General features: G+C 36.7%; 1 protein-coding gene across 1 annotated transcript in view; it reads right to left on the reverse strand.

The window, feature by feature from the left end:
• si:dkeyp-97a10.3 (serine/arginine repetitive matrix protein 2) overlaps positions 1-21,570 on the reverse strand; it is a 61,759-nt gene that overhangs the window by 17,569 nt on the left and 22,620 nt on the right. Inside the window, exon 2 of the mRNA XM_055163447.1 lies at positions 6,833-7,183. Within this exon, the coding sequence (XP_055019422.1) occupies positions 6,833-7,183 (351 nt within the window). The remainder of the gene's footprint in view (positions 1-6,832; positions 7,184-21,570) is intronic.

Here is a 21,570-nt window from a genome sequence, read left to right on the forward strand (position 1 = left end):
ACACTATTACTATTGTAAAGGTCAGATCATTCATTCAAGAGAAATCAATAAAATAGTGAAAAAGGTTAAACTGCAGTCTTCTATAGATGGCAGAAGCATCTTGAAAATATAAATTTTGCTCTTTTCAAAAATTACACCTAAATGATCTATTTGTTTGAGGGTACAGAGGAGTAGTGTGGGAGGGGGATTAACCTATTTAATTGAATTGTTTGTAAATTGATTGCATTGTTTCATACTATTTGAGTATTCTGTATTGTGTATGTCTCAGGGATTGCAGATAAAAATTAGCTCCAAGTTTTTCCCAGTTTCTTTGATTAATGCTCATGTACGTTATCCCTGTAAAATAAATAAATAAATAAACTAAACTTGTGATATACACAAAGGTATACTGTAACAAGTAGGAGTTCAAGTTAGTTCAATACTTCCAAACCTTGCATTTATTTTCTCTTCACAGTAAGGTACAAGTGCATAAAACTCCAACATTAGACATCTGCTAACTAAAAAGAGTGAATATATGCACCTCTTTATGGAGCACTTTAGCGTGCGAGAGCGTGCGTGGTCAAGTCCTCTCTGGAATGTGAAGTGACAGAATAACGCGGGCCATTTTGATGTTTCTGCTGAGGCTAATTTGCTCTAATCAAAGCGAGTGAGAGCTGAGCGTGAGGGGCTGGGACAGAGGCACAGATGGACACTATAAGGGCAGAGCGCACAAGAGGGAACTGCTATGGCTCTTGGCGCTCGGCCTAAGTTAAATAATTACACAAGGAGAGGAGAGGAGGCAGGCGCCAAGATATCCACAATGTTCGCATCTACAGAAAAACAACATATGGAAAAGAAGATAAAGTAAGCCTGTCATGATAACAAATTTTGAAGTTTGATATATTGCTGTTAAGTTAATATAGACAATAAACACTGAAACTAATTTAAACCACTGACACAAATAAACCAAGATCAGATTTAAACCACAAAAACTATTCTAAATGTGAAATATACAGTATACTTTGTTAGCATCTGTAATGATTAATTTTTAATTCAACCTTTTACATCTAACATTTAGCCAAAAAATAATCACAAATTCCCCAGTAGTGAAAATGTACCCACAATAAGTACTGAGCTAAAAAAAAACTGTACTAGCTTTCATATTCAACAATAAGTCAATATAGTGAGTATTTAATATACTAAATATGTCATCATAAATGAGTAATATGTAATTATATAAAATAGTAATAAAATTATTTTACTCAGAAGAAGTAAAAGTACTTAGTTTAACAGGCATTGGCAACAATTCTATTCGAGTAAACTACTGAGTAACTGTTGATTTATGATTTGAAAACAGATGTTCCGAGATTAAAGTATGCCCAGATTTGTGTATTCACAAAGACCACAAATAATAATAAGAAAACAAATTGATATCTATTTTAGTTATTATAGATATTGGTTCAGTTGATTTTGATGGGAATATCTGTTAAACTGTCGTAATAAGACAATTTGACCCAAAATGTTAAATATTAAACTTGCATTTTTACAAAGCTCTTCTGTAGTTACTTTAAATAATGAAAAACAGTTACAAACGTTTTTTTTACTGTAAGCTCTTTGTGTTTTTAAAGAAAATAAATGCTGTACCGTACTGTACTGTACTGAAACTTAAAGCCAAAGTATCGATATCAGTATTTGAACAGAAGCCAGTTCTTTGGTAACCAGACTGGCGCCACCTAGTGCCTCTGCTCAATTTAATTTCTCTCCAGTGACTAGGTCAGGAATCTGAATACACTAGATTGTTTACAAGAACCTCAGAATTTGTAAACCGCACACCGGCCAATCAGCGAAGAGCTGTGAAGCCATGATATCAAACTCAAGCGCCTGTCTGTGTCCCTTTTGTGGTACAGCACAACAGTGAACAAAGAGGTCAAGATGGATGTAGGCAAAGCCGTACATTCTGTGTTGGCAATGATTCCTGAGATCGACAATTTAAAACCGGAACAAAGAGAATGATCGCTCAATTTTATCACGGGGAAAAATGTTATTACCCTTTTCATACAGGTTTTAGTGCATTACATACATCACGACCAAATAGCAGCGATTAGTTAAATAAAAAAGTACCCGCCTACTGCTGAGAGAACGAATCCTAATGCTGCGAGGTCAGACGGCTTCCACGAAGTGAAACTAGCTGATCAATCAGGCTTGGTCTTTGGGACCATGGATGGAAATCAGCTTTTGGCAATAATTACATTCATGTTGTATCATGTATATTAATTAAAACGCACTGTCCCATTCAAATACATAAATAAGCAGAAGAAGCTGGATCTGTGCATACCCAATTGTCAACATAAAGGTTTGTCAACTACCATTTCTTCAAACCATACTAAACTAACAAGAGTACTACTACTATTACTACTAACTAAATACACTAGACTATATATATATAGCTACCAAGAAGCTCTTTTAGCATGCGCTTACAGGAGACATACAGTATCTTACAGAATCTACTTTGAGCATCTCACAGCTTGGATTTGAACTTGAGCGCTTAAGTGGGAGGTTAGGGAGCTGATAGTCGAGCTTAAGGACCCTGCTCTTACACGGCGTAAAATAACTGTTAACTACTCACCTTTTAGGCTGTAATGAGCAGTGAAGCTTCTAACAATGCAAATTATAAAAGTCTGTGCGTTAACCTGGCAACGCGTGGGCCGCTAAACGAAGAGCCCCCATTACTATACAGGACATATGTAAATGAATGCAGACGCTGTATATATGGAAATGCAGCCCTACATTTTCAAGCGGAACAATATCAAACAAGAGGGAGAACAGACGGCGCCTGGCCAATCAGGTGTAATTAGCATAAAACGCAAACTAGTACCTACTTCTTTTCCATTAATTTTGCGTGTGGCTAAACTAGGGGTCACTAATTTCATTACGCCTCCCGGGCTAATCCTCAAACTCCCGAAACTGGCTCCTCCCTCCTCTGTCCCCGCGCCCGTCTGTCCCCCGTTGGCATTGGCATAACGCTCATTCATCATATAAGGAGCTGAAGCAATGCAGGCGAAGACAATGTGTGAGTTATAGAAATGCACATTTATTTAAATTAGAGGATTATTCAGGCTATGCTCACGCTAAGGGATTTTATGCACCAGTGTAAAGTTTACATACGCATCCTCATTCAGTGTTTTCTTTTTTTCTTGATTTTTACTGCTTTGTACATGTTAAAGTGTTCATATTACGCTATTTTCTGATATAATGTTGTTTCCTCATCAAAAACACCCCATTCATTTTAGATTTTTAAATAATTTTGTAATTTTTTTTGTAAGAAAAGGATTCTAGGGGTACCTTAGGGCATGAGGTTTGTTCCATTTCCCTGCATCCTGTCTCATCATCCTTATCAGTCTATACTTTTAGGCCTCTTAGTTGTGATGCCCAATAGTATTTTTTTAATAATTGGTAAGTTTAGTCCACCTATTTCTTTAGAGCTCTGAAGTAGCTTGTACCGAATACTTGGTTTTTGATTTCTCCATTAAAAAAAACAAAATTAATATGAGTTTATCTATTTTTGTAGGGATTGGAACAAAAACAGCAATTTGGGCAAAACATTCATTCTAATTACTTCTATTTGACCCATTAAAGTAAACGGGAGGATTTCCCATAATTTCAAATCTGCGCTTCATTTCTTTTATAACTTTATCATGTGTTCTTAGTAATATTAATGCCCAAATATCTAAAGCCCTCATCAGTCTATTTGAATTTAACCTTCTCTTTTGTGTCAGAGGAATATGTACCTGATATACTCACACTGACTTAAATTAATTAATTCCATAACTGGAAATTTCCCCATATTCAGTCACAATGTTATTCAATGTTGGGAGTGTTATAGCCGGTCACTTAAATACATAAGAATATCATCAGCAAACAATGACATTTTTGATTCTATACCTTCTTCATCCCGAATTCCCTTAATATTTGCATTTTGTCTAATATATTCAGCTAGAGGTTCTATACTTAAAGCAAATAATAGTGGACTTAAGAATTCTCCTTTGCTTGACACTTCTTTTCAAAGAGAAAAAGTCTGAGCAACATCCATTCACTCTAGTTCTAAATTTTTGATTGTCATAAATAAATTTAACCCAGTTTATGAGCACTGGGTGAAATCCAAACACTGACAGCATGTGGTATAAATATTTCTATTTCACATAATCAAAAGCTTTTTGTGCATTTAATCTCAGCAATATATTTATATTTGAACTTGTCTTAGCACATGAAATGAGATTTAGTGTTTGTCTGATATTCTTAGCTCACTGTCTTCCTGGTATAAAACCTGTTTGATCAGATTTAATTAATTTGAATATATGTTTCTGTTGCTATTCACACATGTTTAAACACACAATCAGGATGAGTTCTTTCTCAAAAAGAAAAACACCATGTTCTACCTTGTGATGTCATTTGGTAATACAGGAAGTGCTCCACTCTGTTTTTAAACTTCATACACTTTCACTGGAATCAACTGAAGGATTTCAGCTCTGGAATTGCCAATCTGTACTGAACTAAAAGGTAAAATGTTGCTTTTAGCTTGAAAACTACAACTACATGACATCACAAATCTCAAATATTGAGATTTGAAGATGGAATACTGAAACATGTATGATTGAAAGAAAACACAACTGCATCTATGTCTTGAAGGAGGTAACATGGCTTAAAGCTCACATGAGTTAATTCTGCATAAAATAAGACCTTTAAATGTATCTATCTATCTATCTATCTGTCATCTATGAACTAAGATATATGGAATTGTGTATCAAAGAAATTACATTTGTTTATATATATAAAATAGTTTAAAGATCAATTAAAAAACACTAGTACACTATTATAAAAACACTACAATTTCTTGTATAACCTGAAGGATTCTGACAAAAGAGGCCTCAATGAAATGCCACTCTAATCATTCAAAAGTAATCATCAATTCTTTTGCTGCCCCCTTGTGACCAAGAAAAAAGTACAGAATAATTTTAATAGTTGTTCCTGGCCACTAAGTGTTCCAGATCCACATCACAAAAAGCTAATAGAAAGTCCTTGGTGGCGTTTATTTTTCTTGTAAATGTGAAATGAATCTGAATGTTTAAACACTGCAATTCAAAAATGTGATTATGGATCATCAAATAAAGTCATTTATTCAGGGAAACTCGGAGGATTTCTCAAACCCAGAGGAAAACAGACTCTGTGGTTTATGTGAGTTGGGAGAAATGATGCTCATTTTTTGTTGTATTGTCCGTTTTATTGTGAATTTGAAATCATTTGTTTGATTAAAGATTTACGCAGTGTCCTGATGTGTTTTGGTGTAATGACGATGACAAAATGTTTAGAAGTTGGCATCATTTATCTGTAAAGCCTGGAAGAAGCAGAAGATTTTGTTTGTTCAAAGGTGCATTGTGTAACTTTTCTGGTGGAAGGTCCAAAGCAAATGTAGATGTTATTGCTTTCTCTGGAATGTTTCACAGTATGGTATTAAATCTTTTTTTTTTTTTTTTTTTTATTTGCCATATCATTGTTGCACTATCCTTTGACCACTTGTATAAGGCTGTGATTTTATATTATATTACTTATCTTTCTATTTTATTTTGACTTGTACATTTACATGTATATAATTATGTCTTATTTGACACCAGTCTCTTGCTCTTTTTTTGCTACTTATTTAAAATGTATTATTACCATCTATATTTTTGCTCTTTATTATTATAATATATTGTGATGTGTGAGCTACTTTGTCCAAATAACTTCCCTTGTGGATTAACAAAGTTTGTCTAAGTCTAAGTCTAAACATTTCTATCTTCATGGACACCACCTAGACCAAGTTACAGGCGAGATCTGTGGACAGACAACCCTACTCACAGTCAGAATGCCTGTTTTTGTAGGTATATTTGAGCTACAAAATTATAAAATGTAATAAATATAAGGTAGAGTTGTTTAATGTCATACTGTGGAACATTCTAAGCAGAGCAATGACATATCCATAGAAACAAGATCCTCCACCAGAAAAGTTACACAGTACACCTTTAAATGAGTCCATGTGTATTAGTAATGGTTTAAATGCATGTGTGCCAACTGGCCCATTGGATTGTGTTCATGTAGTCTCATGAGCCTGTGAATGTGTATATTTATATGCAACACACAATAATGAAATCAATTCAATTAAATGCATTCAGATTCTAGGTAATAAATTAACCTTTGCCAGAATTTTGTGCACACGCCCGTGGGTGAGACGTGTTATGATTGAAGTGTTATTTTTACGGGTGTGGCTCAAATTGGTCATAATAAAGACTCACAGGAGATATTTACTTTAGGCTTGTGATTTAAAGTAAGATTGGATAAAAAGAGAATGATCTGTTCTTATCGTTAAATCCACTGTAATACTAAAATTTAACAACACAACGGACAAATGTGTGTTAAAATTTAGGTTCAAATGTTTTTTAAAGTCTTCTGGCTAAACCTGCCCCAAGTCTGGCACAGAACATCTCTTCTGTTTGAGATCAATGTAATCTGTGCACATAATTAAATAAATAAACCAGTACTAATAATAAACAAACCAATACTTACATAAACACTACTAGTCAAAAGTTTGGGACAACTTTATTATTTTTGTTTCTTCTTTATATCAAACAAAACACAAATCCAGTTATGTTTTTGATGAGGCAAAATCATTCTGAATTGGCTTAAAGGTGCTTTGTGTAACTTTTCTGGTGGAGAATCCGTCAAATGCTTTTCTTTTTCTTTTTAAACACAACTCTTACTAATTCCCATATACTTAACAAAATCTCATGAATACAAAAATAAACTCCACAAAATCACTCACCGTACACTTGGAGAGTGACCGACTTGGAGTTTTTCCCCAGTCCTGTGCTGACCGCTGGGTCCACTTCCACCGTGTACTGCCCGGCGTCTGTCAGGACAGCGCTCCTGATCTGCAGCGTGGTGGCGGTGATGGTGACTCTGCCCTGGAACTGTGGCACATCGTTGACAACGGGGGCGTTGTTCACCCACAGCCCCAGAGTAGCTCCGCTCTGGTATAGCCACGTCATGGTGAAGACGTTGGGCACGGTGATGACGGTGAACTGGATCCCACCGCCAGTCTGGACCTGCACCGGGTCTCTCTGGAAGGAGATGTCCACGGGGGTCTGGGCATTGGCGCGGGCGGACAGGAGCACTGGAAGTAAGAAATAGAAGAAATAAGTAAATGAGTGTGTGATTTGTGCAAAGTGTTAACCTTTAAAGCCACAGTTTGTAAGTTTTTTTAAATAAAAGCAGGCTTGTTTGTGTTGATTGCAGTGAAAAATATGATACGTGCCCTTACTGTGAGGAGGCTTGCATGTCTACAAACCTGACTCCTTTTTTGACCTCCTGCTTGTTTTCGAGAATGTTGTTCCTTTGACGATACTCTTCCACAGTATGGCGTAGAACTTACCAATATCCATATTCCAAAGTATGGTTTTACTTTCTATTTCCATTGAAACACATGTGATGTGGCACTTTCAGAAATTTACATAGTTAAATAGTGTCTAGAGAAAGTTATAAGATCTATTAACACAGGGTGCAAATGTAAAAACTGGCAATATGACAAAACATGAATATCACAATTTTCTTGGAGCCAGATCCCATTTTTGATATTATCACAATAAATGTGCATAATAAATGTGCATTTAAGAGGTGAATAAAATAATCAGCTTCTTCTGAAAGTTCACACTGTGATTAATTAAATCCATCTGTCACTCACTCAAAGCCCCACAGCAACTAAACAACAGGAGAAGTGGGTGGGAGAAAGTGTCTGTGTTTGAACACACAGCTGCTTTAAACAGAGAAAAAGCCTGTGCCAGGGCAGCTGTGGCTACAGAAACTTACCACCACAGAACATGGAGTGATAGACTCATGATTACAGTGTAGAGCTTTGAGAGGCTTGTCAAGTTCGTAAAGGACAAAACATAATACAATAATTTACAGTTTGTAAAATCATTTATTAGATCTTCACTCAAAGGAAACAAGGGTGCCAACAATCACAACAAAGTGGGCGTGTCTCACAGAGGAACACAATAAAGCTTTCAGAGGGGACTGAACCAAAAATGTGTGATGTTTTCTTACATTAACATGAAAAACATTTTAACAGGACAAAGGAGCGAGTGTGAAGGAAGCTGAAGCTTGAAACCAGGTCTACATTCTACTAGGGGTGTGCAAAAATACTGAAATATCAATATATCGTGATACTAAATTTGGTAATACTGTATACAAGAGTATTTTTTGGTATCTTTTAGCAACTTTATTGTAACCGCACTACAATTTTGTTGCTTATTTAGTGAAAGCAAACTTGTTTATGCAATACATTTGCAATAATGATGTATTTCATGCCAACTTTGTGCAGGTAGTGGTTTAACAAAGAAGTTATATAGTTGCTAAAATGTTCTTAAAGGTGCACCATGTAACTTTTAGAGGTGGAGGGTCACCTATTTCTGGGATACCTACTTCTGTCCTTTAAGATATTGCCTGGAATGTTTCACAGTATGGCATTACACTTATTTATCTCACACAGCAGGTGACAGCACAGGGCCAAGTTAAATGTCAGATCTGTGGAGAGGCGAGCCCACTCACAGTAAGACTGCATGTTATTGGGTCAATAAAAAAACATTTTATTTAGTAAATACAAGATGGATACGTTCAATGCCATACTGAGACATTCCAGACAAAAAAAATAACATCTCCATGGAGACAAGCAGGTGATGGACCCTCCACCAGGAAAGTTACACAGTGCACTTTACAAAAACATCAACATATCACAGAGTATCATGTGCAATATGCTGATTATCGCCATATCGTATCATGTGTCAGGTATTTTCCACTCATCTCTATAGATTGCACTCTTGTGTTTTTATAGACTGTACGTGATCTTTAGCTAAACATCTATTTTGTGTTGATGTTAGCCTTTTGTAAAACACTCCATGATAGAGCTCCGTCTCCTCAGAACAAGCGGCGCATGCCTGAGCTCCCCATTCATTTTACACATGTACTTACCTGATCTGTGCTTCAGTGTTGGCTATATCTCTCTGCAGACAGCCTTACCTTTGTGTTTGTGAAAGCTTTATAGATTTTGTCCAAAGAGCTACGGCTGAATTTTCAACGCTTTTAACTAGACTCCCGCGCTACGCCAGAGTGACATGGCCAATGACTTCTTATAAATCAAATCAATATGGTCCAAATGGGTCTGGCTGTGCTGCGTTTACTAGCTTTTCGGAAGGAGTGCGTGCTTTTGAAAATGAAAAGAGGCAGGAAAGAGAGAGAGAGATGGATTGCACAGGAGTTCCCACGCTGAGAAGTGAAGGACAAAAGAATGGTTTTAGCAGCAGAGCGAAGCAGCTAAAAATATCAATCAAACAAAAAGGTAAAAGGAGTGAGTCAGAGAGAGGAGACACCCGGCAATGACGCGGAGCTGGTCTGATGCTTTCAGGCTGTGGAGGATTTTAGATAGACATGTGGATGAGTACAGTAAACTGAAGATGAAAAAAGCATGATATAACAGCTACCTCTCTATAAAACAGGTTTTGTTTTGGAGGATGTAGTCAGAGATGTCATTACTTTATCTGCTGACATTTCAGATGTACTGCTGATTTAATTGTTTCATTTTGTATGAGATGGGGACAGCGCATTTTGATGAGCTGCACTTACAGTAACTACACCAGATGAAAGGAAGGTGCCAATTTCTGTCTGTTAAGAAGCCTTCACTCTTATAGATAAATTAATTATTACAATCACAGTTGAACCTGGGTTGCCAGTGCATTAACCTACATACAAAGGACACATACAAGTTTTATTAATCCTGAATATATGGACAGGCCATGCCACATGTGAAAGCTCAGAACCTACAGAATTGACTCACTGATCTGCAGAGGCTGCACTAGCACTGATTCATGATTGACTGCAGATGTTGGAGGTATTGACCAGCTGTAACAATAACATGCTTTCCCTGTATTTTAAACAGTATCATAGGAGGACCCCACACTCAGTACAGATGAACAGACCTAGCTAACAAACAAAACAAGTAGGGTGTTAGTTTCAGAGTAGTTTCAGTGTAGTTAGCTCCTCCCTTCAGGCAGATATAAGGCAGTGTCCACCAGCAATCTGACCAGAACTGAAGAAGCAGCTTGGATGAGAAATTTTCCACCTAAATAAACATATGTTCAGTTGACAGACTGAATTTCTTCTTTGCCATAGGAGGACTTTAAGAAGAGCGGTCTTCCGCACATTTGAAAGAAAGCTGGGACTGGACTGACAAAAACATTGCCAGGCAGTTCATCTGGTCTTTATTGCATTCGAACAGAGGAGTTTACTCTCAAGATTCTTGCTGCAGTACACTGAGATCATAGACCTATACACTAATATAAATGTATCATAAATTCAGGGCCTGTTTACACGAGAACACTTGTGGGTAAAAACGACAAAATATTTTATAAGTGCCTTTTGTTTAGACGGCAATGTCATTTTTGGGGATTAAAAATGCAAAAATCTGAAACCACCCTCCAGAGTGAAAAAGTTGACTACGCTCTGCCATAGGGTTTCTGTCTACACTGCCCAATACGCTGGTCAGATCTGCTCACGTGGTGCACGCGTCTACGTCACATACATACAGTACACAGAAACAAACGTGTCAGATCATTTCCATGTGTCGGACTAAAAAACTTACGGGAGGCATACCAACAAATGTACAGAATATGCATAGATACTATTATTGAACAGAGAAGGATCTGCAATCACCTCGGTCAAATTCTGGATGCACCAGTTGGTCTCAGGCGAGCCAGAGACAGCTATGGTCGAGACCTGGGAGAACCAGTTGATGGTGGGACAACTTTGTGGAAGGAGTAGCTGATGAAAATGCATGCTGTGAAAACTTCCGTATGTCCAAAGATGCCCTTGTTGCTTTAGCTTTAAGTAAAAGCATACCCAATCAAATTCCACACACTTTTGTATCACTGTATGCATGCAGATTTCCTCCAGAAAATGCTCGTCTAAATGCAGAATAAAAAGTGAAGACGCAATGCCACTTTTGCATCTTCTGTTCAGACCATCATCATATAAACGTAGCCTAAGTCTATTTCCAGATTTGTGACAGAAACTATTTGTGGATGATTCATGATAAATGACTTTCAACAGAACACTGGTCTGGTTTTCAGTTCCTTTAGGCAGGATTGCTTTGTTTGTTAAGATTTAACTGCAGTTTCAATTGGAACTAAAACTTAGTCTTAGTCTTAGAATGCTCATAATCCCCAAATACAAACATCAAGCTCCTTCCCTAATATTTGCCAAAGTTATTGTGCTGCTTATATTGGGCCTATTTTATTTGAACTTAAACATATGCAAATATAATATTACAGAGACATTCCAACTAAAAAGATGGTACTTTCTTAGCTCACACGATTTTGAAAATGACTACTACTCAGCATTTTCGTTTTGTTCACATAATGTCCCTGCAAGGCCCCCGTAGTTCTGATAGGCTTCATAAAATTGGCTGGTGCCATCTGGAACGTAGACTAGACGCAGCCAAATTACTGCATTATTAGGTTATACTGAGCTAATTTTTAAACAAGTGTTGTATCTCTACAGCAAAGTACCAAGTGGCAAAAAACAGCAGGAAAATGAATATTTAATTGTACGAAAATGTTGCTGATTATTACTTTAATTATTATCTTTTATGCATGAACAAAGAGCCCTGTTAATGAACAAATTAAAAGACCATTTACATTCCTGGTGGAAATGTGGTGCGCTCATGTACAACACAGCGCTGACGGTTTGAGAGGAGATTTTCTGCTTGATCTTTCCTCTCTTTATCCAGTCAACAGCCGTAGCGGAGAGACTGGCTCAGATATTTTACAACTAATTCAATGGAAATAGACGTGTGATAGGGCCAGTGGTTTAAGAGCTGCAGCGTTTAAAACTGAGAAGCAATCAAATAGTGTGGTAATAGTCATTTCAACCTTTGTCTTGAACTTTTATACTCTACACTAACTCCAGCAAAACGCAAACATTTTGAGAAGCAACAACTGATTAAAAGGTACACTGTGTAACTTTTTGGTTGGGGGTCCGTCACCATTTTGTTTCTATGGATATGTCATTGCTCTGCTTGGAGTGTGAGATCCAACAGCTCTATCTTACATTTATTAAATTACAGGAGGTTTTATAGCTCAAAAATACTTAGAAAAACTGGAATTCTGGCTGGCTTACTGTGAAACATTCCAGATGAAGTAATAACAATTCCATGTAAAAAAGCATGTGACAAATGCTCCACCAGAAAAGTTACAAAAGGCACCTTTAGCACATGATAGGTCCAGTTTAGTTTATTTATATAGCACATTTCCTAAACAAATCAGTCTCCAAAGTGTTGCACAATACAGATAAAAAAATGCACTGGTAATATAAAATAGAGCAGTATTTAACTTCACTAATAGGTAGGTGATAACTACGTAGATAGGTGATAGTTATTAGTCATTTTTCCAAATGGAGAGTACAGTACTTGCTTGTCTCCACGGAGATGTTATTGCCCTGTATGAATGTATGTCACCCAGTATGGCCTTAACTTATCTTTCTCCGTTGGGACAAGTAGGTGACAGCACCAGGCCAAGAAGCAGGTCAGTTCTGTGGAGAGGTGACCCAGCTCACTACAGAAATGCATGTTTTTCACTATTGAACTGTGTAGATCAGTTTAGAAGGGCCTTATATTACACAATATTGATTACTGTGAGCTTGTTATAAGTTATCATGTTAAATCCTCAAAAACATACCTGGAGTCGTGTTTTGTTTCATTCATATATGTTTTGAGTAACCATTTATTAATAGTCTACATCTTTAAAGCTCAAAATGTTTTGTTCCACCTCGTAATATCATGAAGCTGTAGTGAATTAGTTAACAGCAACATTTTACTTTTAGTTCAGTAGAGAAGAGAAATTTCAGTTCTGAAATTAAACAAATGATTCTACAGTTCCTGTTTTACTATAAGACATCACACGATGGAAAAGAGTGTTTCCCATTTGAGACTAAAACTCAGCCTAAATATGCAGGTTTGTGTGTTAAACATGTGTGACTGACACAAAACCCAGCTCCAGGTATGATTGTGATGAGAAAACAACATTAGAACATATATCAGAAGAAATAGTGTAATATAGTGGCCCATCAGAAAGTTAGAGCCCTTTTAAGTATTGATTATGCGATGCGATTACAACAGCAAAGTTGTCAAAGTAAAGAAATGACCATTATAAACCTAAATGATAAAAAAGAGAAAATCTTTAAAGGCTGCTATAATATATAGCATAACTTATACCCAGAGAAGCAATTACAGCTATGGACTGGCTCAGTGAAGAAATTATCTATATTATTGATATGAGAATAGACTTCTATAATCCGGGGAGAAATAAATGGCGTGATAGGTCATTTGTGAATTCAGTATTAAGCTTTTCGATACAGGTTTAGAGATAAAATATAGCCTAGAGAACAGGCTTAATGAGGAACATTATGAGCAGAGTGGGGCAGACTATTCAAGTAAGAGTAATACTTCAAAATAATATTACTGAAGTAGAAATACAAAGCAGTGGTCCAAGAAATTACTCAAGTAAGAATAGATATTATTTAGGAACGTTACTACTCTAGTAAGAGTAACTTAAAGAGTAACTGTCGGAACATAACAATCTATCTTATTTGTAATTTTAAGTTAAAGGTGCACTGTGTAACTTTTCTGGGGGAGGGTCCGTCACCTGCTTGTTTCTATATACATATTTCATTACTGTGCCTGGAATGTTCCACAGTATGACATTAAACAGCTCTACCTTACATGGTTTTATAGTTCAAAAATACCTAGAAAAACAGACATTCTGACTCTAAGCACGGTTGCTTCTCCACAGATCTGACCAGTAACTGGTTAGCTCTTCATGAAGATTAAAAAAAAAAAAAAGTTTCATACCATACTGTGAAACATTCCAAACAAAGCAATAACGTCTCCATGGAGAAAAGCATTTGACAGACCCTCCACCAGAAAAGTTACACAGTGCAGCTTTAATGTAATTTGAAATACAAAACATTAAATAATGAACAAAATGTGGTATTTTCAAAGGATAGACACAAAAATATATTAAATCTGAAGAAGCGGTTCAAAAAACAAAGTTAAGAATACTGTTACTTCAATTAAAAATGTCACTCAATTAAAATAACGCTGCTGGAAAAGTACTCTGAGAAGTACTGTTTCTTCAGAAAGTTATTCAAGTATGTAACCGCGTATTTCCCACGTTTGATTATAAACTACCAAGCCTTTATTTAATCACAGACTATATTTAGGCCCAGTGGTTTACTCCTGCACCACACACTAAAATAGTTCCATCAAAACACAGGTATAAAGAGGTCATGAAGCCATCACATCACATTAGTCAGAAGTCAGCGCGCGCACGGTCACGGGAATGCGGTCGCGCAGGTTTACGCACGGCACGGCAGTGTGGAACGGGCTCTCTGCTTCACATCCAATTGTTTTATCGGCGTTCTCTGAATACCAACTCGCCTGCCTGTTTGTTTTGTTCCCACACATTACAGTCACGACTCGAAACTCACAGCGACACACAATTTTCCACATATTACATTAGCATCGCCAAGAGCCGTATGATCTTACCTGCCAGAGAGAAGATGGTACGAAGCAGATGTTGTCTCATTTCTTCAGTCGGGGCGGTCTGTGTGTGGAATATATGATTAAGTACAGTATTTGGTCGCAGCGTTATCAAATCATAAGAGAAAAACTACTAGCTAAGAAGCGACCGTCTGCTGTTGTTTACATGGTGACATTAGCGCATAAAGCAGGTCATTGGTGAACTTAGAAGAAATCTTACCAAAGAATTTTCCACCTGCCCTCATGTTGATTTTCTTGTTGAATAAACGGGCGCATCCAGTTTGTTTTGAGTGTTGACGCTCTTCCTGGTTGTACACCTGTACGTCGACGAGGCGCACCTGTTTTCTTAAAGACACAGACACCCATTTTGTTTCCGGCATAAAAAGAGGAATAAAATAATCATGTTTTTCTTGACTGTATGACAAATAGAAGCTCTACAGTCTTTTTTTTTTTTTAAGTCAGGAATTATCTGTTTTATCTATTTAACAGTGTATTTAGGTTATACGAGAAAACAAGATGACGTCACGTCTGGGGCGGCAACCATTTTGGTAGGCAAAAAGTGTCCACATCAACAAGTCAACATCAACAGTCAACATCAACATCGTCAACAGTTATCGACGAGTTTTAACTTTTCAAAGTAACGTTTTTGATCCTCAACATTTAGGGACTTAGAGTAAGATGATGAAGTCATGTCAAAACAATTAAATGTATAACCTACCTCAAAATAAGACGAGTTATCTCATGACAGACATACATAAAGCAACTGTCAACACAAACAAGCAGCCCCACTAACTTTTTGCCTACCAGCCACTGCATATGTGCGGAAAAGCCGAATGTAAATAAACCAACATTTTCTCGTATTTTCTGATCTGTTATAATGTTGTTTCCTCATCACAAACATAATTAACTGCATAATTAAACTGAGTTCTTCTCTTAAACAGAAAACACTCTGTTCCACCTAGTGATGTCATGCAGTAATACAGGAAGTGCTACATTGTGTTTTTAAACTCCATACAGTTTCACTAGAATCATTTAGATAATTTCAGTATGTTCAGTTGGTAATTTCTCCCAAACAAAAGTAAAATGTAGCTGTTAACTTGAAAACTACCTCTTCATGACATCACAAGGTGGAACGGAGCATTTTGAGCTTTGGAGATGTAAACAGGATTACTCAAAAATGTGAGAATGCAACAAACCCAACTCCAGCTATGTAAACTAAACAATGCATAATACTTGGCAAAAGACTAATTTAAATGAATTCAAAAGTTTGACATTTTCCCCTCAGCGGTGAAGGAGACTAGTTATGCACCCTTGTATGTTTTTAAAAGCAGCCGATTGCACACTTTGCTGATAACTTAAGTCACAACCTTTTCTTACTTCATTATCTATTGCACTAGATTAGCCCATATCCCATGTTGACACTTTCCACCATGTTGCACTTGGCTGTGTTGTTGATTTAACGTTAATTTCCCCTATTACATGGTATGAGTGTTTTTATGTCTTTTTATTAAGTCAGTTCTTTTTTTTTTTTTTCTTTTTTTTTTTTTACACACCCCAGTCCCTCTAATGTTTTTCTACGCATTTTCAGTTCTTTCCAGACACAAGCAAGGCGCCTTCTAATCTTTTGCTTTGTAATCCAAAACGCAATTAAAGATAAGATAAATTAAGCCTGTCTGCATAGCAATTTTCCGTATTGACAAAACAGATAAAACTGTCAGTAGCAATTAAGATCAATACAAGGCTAGAATACAATCTCTTTTAATATGAATAAATATGCTTCTTCATCATTAAAAGCTTTTTTTTTTTCCTTTTTCACGATTCAAGGTCATGGTTAACTTTCTCCGCTCTGATTGGACACGTAATGGCAGCAATGTTACGCTAAAGAAATTAACAAATATCATCAAACTCTTCTTGTTTAGCCTCTGATAATACGAACAAATATAAATAAACAATGTATTTTCCACACTGTGGTAGAATATGCCCAATGCAGTCTCAAAGCTTCCATGTATTCACTGATGTATTACTGCCCCCTGCTGGTCTTTCTCGGTACTCCCGCCTCCTCTGTAGACAAAGTGCTCAGTGGGTGCACCAGCTGTGGATGCGTGATTATTCATAAACCACGTGAAAACACAAATGGATTAATAATCACTTTAGAATGGCTCGTGCCCCGGGAAGTGTCTCCAAAAGGGGGCGCCATGGAGCTAACTCGCCTAATAAGTCCTGTCATTACGTTTGGATGCTCTAATGGAGAAGAGAGATGGGCGGGCGGAGGTGACAAGAGAAGTCAGATTTCTGGAGAGATATTTCGAGAGTGTTTTGACACGCTGGATCATACTTCATGTTGTAATGTGTTGGTTGACAGGGCTTGGCGCAGGGTAAAAAGCAATTTGATATAATAAGCAGTATCCAAATGCAAATGGATGACATCGGAGGTACAGTTACTTCCTGTTATAGTGGTTGAAGAGTGTGAATAGTTTTATTGCTTTCCAAATCCAGAATGATAGCCCTCTGTATTTTTTATACTCCAAGCGCTCCGTTGTATCTTGAGCGATGATGAGAAGAATACTTTGAAAATGGATTTAGTCACAGAATCCTTGCATTAAAAATGTGCTATGTAACTTTTTGATCACCTGCTTGTTTTTATATATATATATGTCATTGCTCTGCCTGGAAAGTTCCACAGTATGACATTAACAGCTCTTAAAATACAGGTGGTTTTATAGCTCAAAAATACCTAGAAAAACAGGGGCTGTGACTATGAACGGGGTTGCCTCTCCACAGATCTGACCTGTAACTTGTCTGGTTTGGTTTCCACGATGATAGAAAGGTTTAGTACCGATTGAGGCCACTGAAATCAGGAAACGAGGCACGGACAGCATTAACCGTGATGACAGAGCGTTCCTCCTTTCACACCTGGGACACCCTCCTCCAGAGAACACCGGGCGACGGGAAGTAGGAAGTAACAACAGCTAATATATGACACGTCACCACCAACACCGGTGACAGTTCTGAAGATGGCTTGCAGTTAGCAGACAAAACATGTCAACAAAGTAAATACACTTTTAAAGGTTTAATATCATTCTGTGAAACCAAGCGAAAAAGAAACTGTACCATAAAACAGCTACTCAAAATTAGGATTCAAAATACATATTCTCTGTACATGTACCCAGTTTCTTCCCAACTTTGGTCTTGAGTATTGATGGAACTTTTGGCTCCTTTGTGGGAACTGAATCGTTTGGATCTGTTCACTTTAAAGAGTCGTTCAAAAGACTGGCTCTACTATGATTTATTTGTAAGACAGAAGCCAATGTGAGAACTCATTTTATCTACAAACTAATCACGGAGAGAAAAGGCTCAGATCTGTTTAAAACATTTCAAACTGAGAGTGGGACTGCACGTGAAACCTTTTGTAATTATGCATACTTTAAATAAAATGTTGCACTACAATATTAACAATTACAAAACTAACTATAATTTTGACGCCAAATGTGTTTTTTTTATGCACAAAGCTCTCACTTGTGCCTGCTCTGTTTGTTAGACTTACATAAACTTTATTGATCCACAAGGGAAATTATTTGGCTTCTGTACTGATTCTTCTGTTGGTTCAGCATTAATCAGTGTAAAAATGCATACAAATTAGATAGAAAAAGATGCTATTCTTTTAAAACATGAGATCCGGCTCCAACAATTTATGTTAAATAAAGAGTCTTGATAAACTTTCACGAACTTCACATCACTTTTGAGCCAGAACTAAATATGTTTGTGCAATAAGATTTGTGTTTTTCAGTGACACATGTGAAAGGAGCTCATTGGTCATTTATTATTTACAAACAAAATCACGTTTCTCTCACCTCAGATTAACAAAATTCAATGCTTCGCTCATTTATTCTGCAGAAATCCACAATAGTAGAGCTGTTTAATGTCATGGTGTGGAACATTCCAGGCAGAGCAGTGACATTATTCATAAAAACAACCACGTGACGGACCCCCAATCAAAAAGTTACACAAAGCACCTTTAAAGTCATAAACTGTTTTTGCCTCGAAAGTTGTAAAGTAATTGCCACTAACATCTTTTGAACCGGTCCTCAATTGCATCAGCTGTCACAAAAGCAAATGAACAAAGAAATGCATTTTGGCATATTCTTCTTGGATTTGTTATGATGTTATGATCACATTAGAATAATCAAATTGTTTCTCAAATCGGAGCTCATAAAAGACACTTCCTTGTTTGATGAATTCCTTCTGCACACACCACAGACATCCCCAGCTCCGTTCTCACTGTAAGATAGCCCTTTCTATTAATCTTTCAAAGTGTTTCCTATCTATTTTTCAGACTTCCCGACAATAACATTATAAAAAAATATCCTGCAGTGGACGAAAGACTGGAGAAAAAAGTTGTGGAAGTGGCTATTGGCTTTGGGGCATTTGTATATTTATGTTCAGTCTAGCTTATTATGCACATAGTCAAGTTTTGTATTTCTGCACACAAGGGTAAGAATTTCAATGTGTTTGTTGATTTCGCAAACTATAGTGGGGCAAGTACAGACCTTTGTGGGACTCCATAGCTATTTGTAAACAACCTATATCATTACTAGCCATGCATTTTTGAAACCTTGCTTGTTTCTACGGATATGTCACTGCTCTGCCTAGAACATTCCACAGTAAAACAAGTTGTGACCTGATTTAGATATTGTTTCTCTATTTTAAGACTGACCAAGTACTAAATAATGACATCAGACAGTACAATAAAATATTTCTAAATGTTTGTATGAACTGGACTGGAGTTAGTATTACAACTTTATATAATGGTAGTGTCTTTAATTTCACCGTGTAGTATTATTCTAGTTCAGATATAGATTCAAGACTATTGAGGAAATGTTTTGAATCAGCAAGTGCACTGTTTGCATGCTAGTTGTTAGCATTACTGTGATGGCAAAACTTGTAAAAAGTTGTTAAAAGCGCTCAGATTGCATAAGGTAAGTGAGCAATACTTTTGGACCAGTGCAAACCGGTTACAATGAACAATGTTTTTAATGTTTTTAATCTTCTTACAAAGCTTTTTCAGAGCATAAACTATCATATGTCTAGTCTATACAGCTTTTTCTATGCACATAATCAACTTCTGTATTTCTGCACACTACACAAGACTAGGAATTTCAATATGTTTTTCTATTTGGGCCAAGTACAGACCCTTGTGGTGTGCCAGTTTAAATGATTGGTAGCCATGCATTTTTAAGTCGACTTTTTAAGACTTGCTTGTTTCTTGTTGTTTCTGGGTAAAATATAAATTTTATCACCATGACGATAACATGACTATGATTGCAAAACTCCTATTTAGTGGATGAATATTGTAAAAAAGCACGTATAAACTTATCGCAGTGAATAGTTAATAGTAAACTGGTAAGTGAGCAATATATCTAAACTGCTGCAAACTGTTGAAAATTCACTAATTCTTTTTTTTTTTTTACATTTTTAATCTGTGTATGACATGCAATCTTTTTCCAGAACATGAACAATTCTGACATGTTTTCCCAGGGGAACCCATATGGTGGAATTACCCTTTACGTGCATTACGCTACCTTTGAATAGCACACTCCCACAACTTCTCCAAACTATTTATCTTATACCCCTCTTTACAATGCAGTTAAGACAATGTACTGAAACGATGGTGTTGGATAAGCAGCTCCACACACAAAGCCCATTTTTAGAAACTGGATCAAACATTGTAGCTAACTTCCTCTCTGCTCATATGTTATCTGTAATGGAAAACAATAGTGCAGTGGACATAGATTTGGATACTAGCCAATGAACGTCTATGAGGGACGCCTCATGCATCTCTTGGGGGTTGGGGGTCCTTGACCTGCTTGTTTCTGTGGATATGTCATTACTCTGCCTGGAATGTTCCACAATATGACATTAAACAGCTCTACCTTACATGCATTCAGATTTATAGCTCAAAAATGCCTAGAAACACTTTTTGACTGTAAGAGGGGTCGCGTCTGACTTGTAACTTGGTCTGGTTTGGTCTCCATGAAGATAGAAAATGTTAATACCATCCTGTGAAACATTCCAGACAAATCAATAACATCTCCATAGAGACGAGCATTTGACGGACACAACGCACCTTTAAAGTGCCTATGACAGGTTGTTGTAGAAGTATTCAGCTTGTCCAAGAAAGGGTGGAAGTAAAAGGCTGGAGATGGAGCCGAATGTCTTAAGCAGGAGAATTTTATTTACCATCAATAATAAGGGGCCGGGGGGACATGAAAAGTCAACATAGTATGACTTCAAAAGAGAACATAGTATGATTTTTGAGTGTTCGAGCCCCTTTACTAAGCTTCCAGAGGAGGAGGTTTATAAATTGGTGAGACTATGAAGGCCAATAGGCTCCAGTTAGACAGAAATATGCCACAATTTAGGTAGTGGTATGCCAGTGGTATGCCAAGGGAAGATCATGGTGTAAATATAGCTTTTGTGAGTCAATGTTAAACAGAGATGCACATGGAAGATAAATTACTTAAATTCTCTCACACAGGTTAGAGTACTCATTTGACTAAAATACAGTTAAGATCACTATATTGAAGATTTAGAAGGAAAAAAAATAAAAATTCACACTTGTTTTCCCAGTTTGGCAATTTTTTTTAGGTTTTATATTGTACTTCCTGGTTGGAAATGGTGAACACTAGGAAATTCCATAACTGTTGCCAAGCTAAACTCTTCTAATGCACACTACATTATTATTTATCAAATACAAATATAAGAACATACCTTTATTTTGTTGAAATCACATTTAACTAATCAGATAAATGTGTTTCTTACATGTAAAATGTGACAAACTTTTGGATATTATTCTAGAGTGATGCCATGAGTATGTTTAATAATTTTCAACATATTTTTCAACTTTTCTTCACAAA

Source organism: Boleophthalmus pectinirostris, unplaced genomic scaffold (assembly GCF_026225935.1).
Source record: "Boleophthalmus pectinirostris isolate CB_2022bp ecotype Guang Dong unplaced genomic scaffold, ASM2622593v1 HiC_scaffold_6, whole genome shotgun sequence".
NCBI lineage: Eukaryota > Metazoa > Chordata > Actinopteri > Gobiiformes > Gobiidae > Boleophthalmus > Boleophthalmus pectinirostris.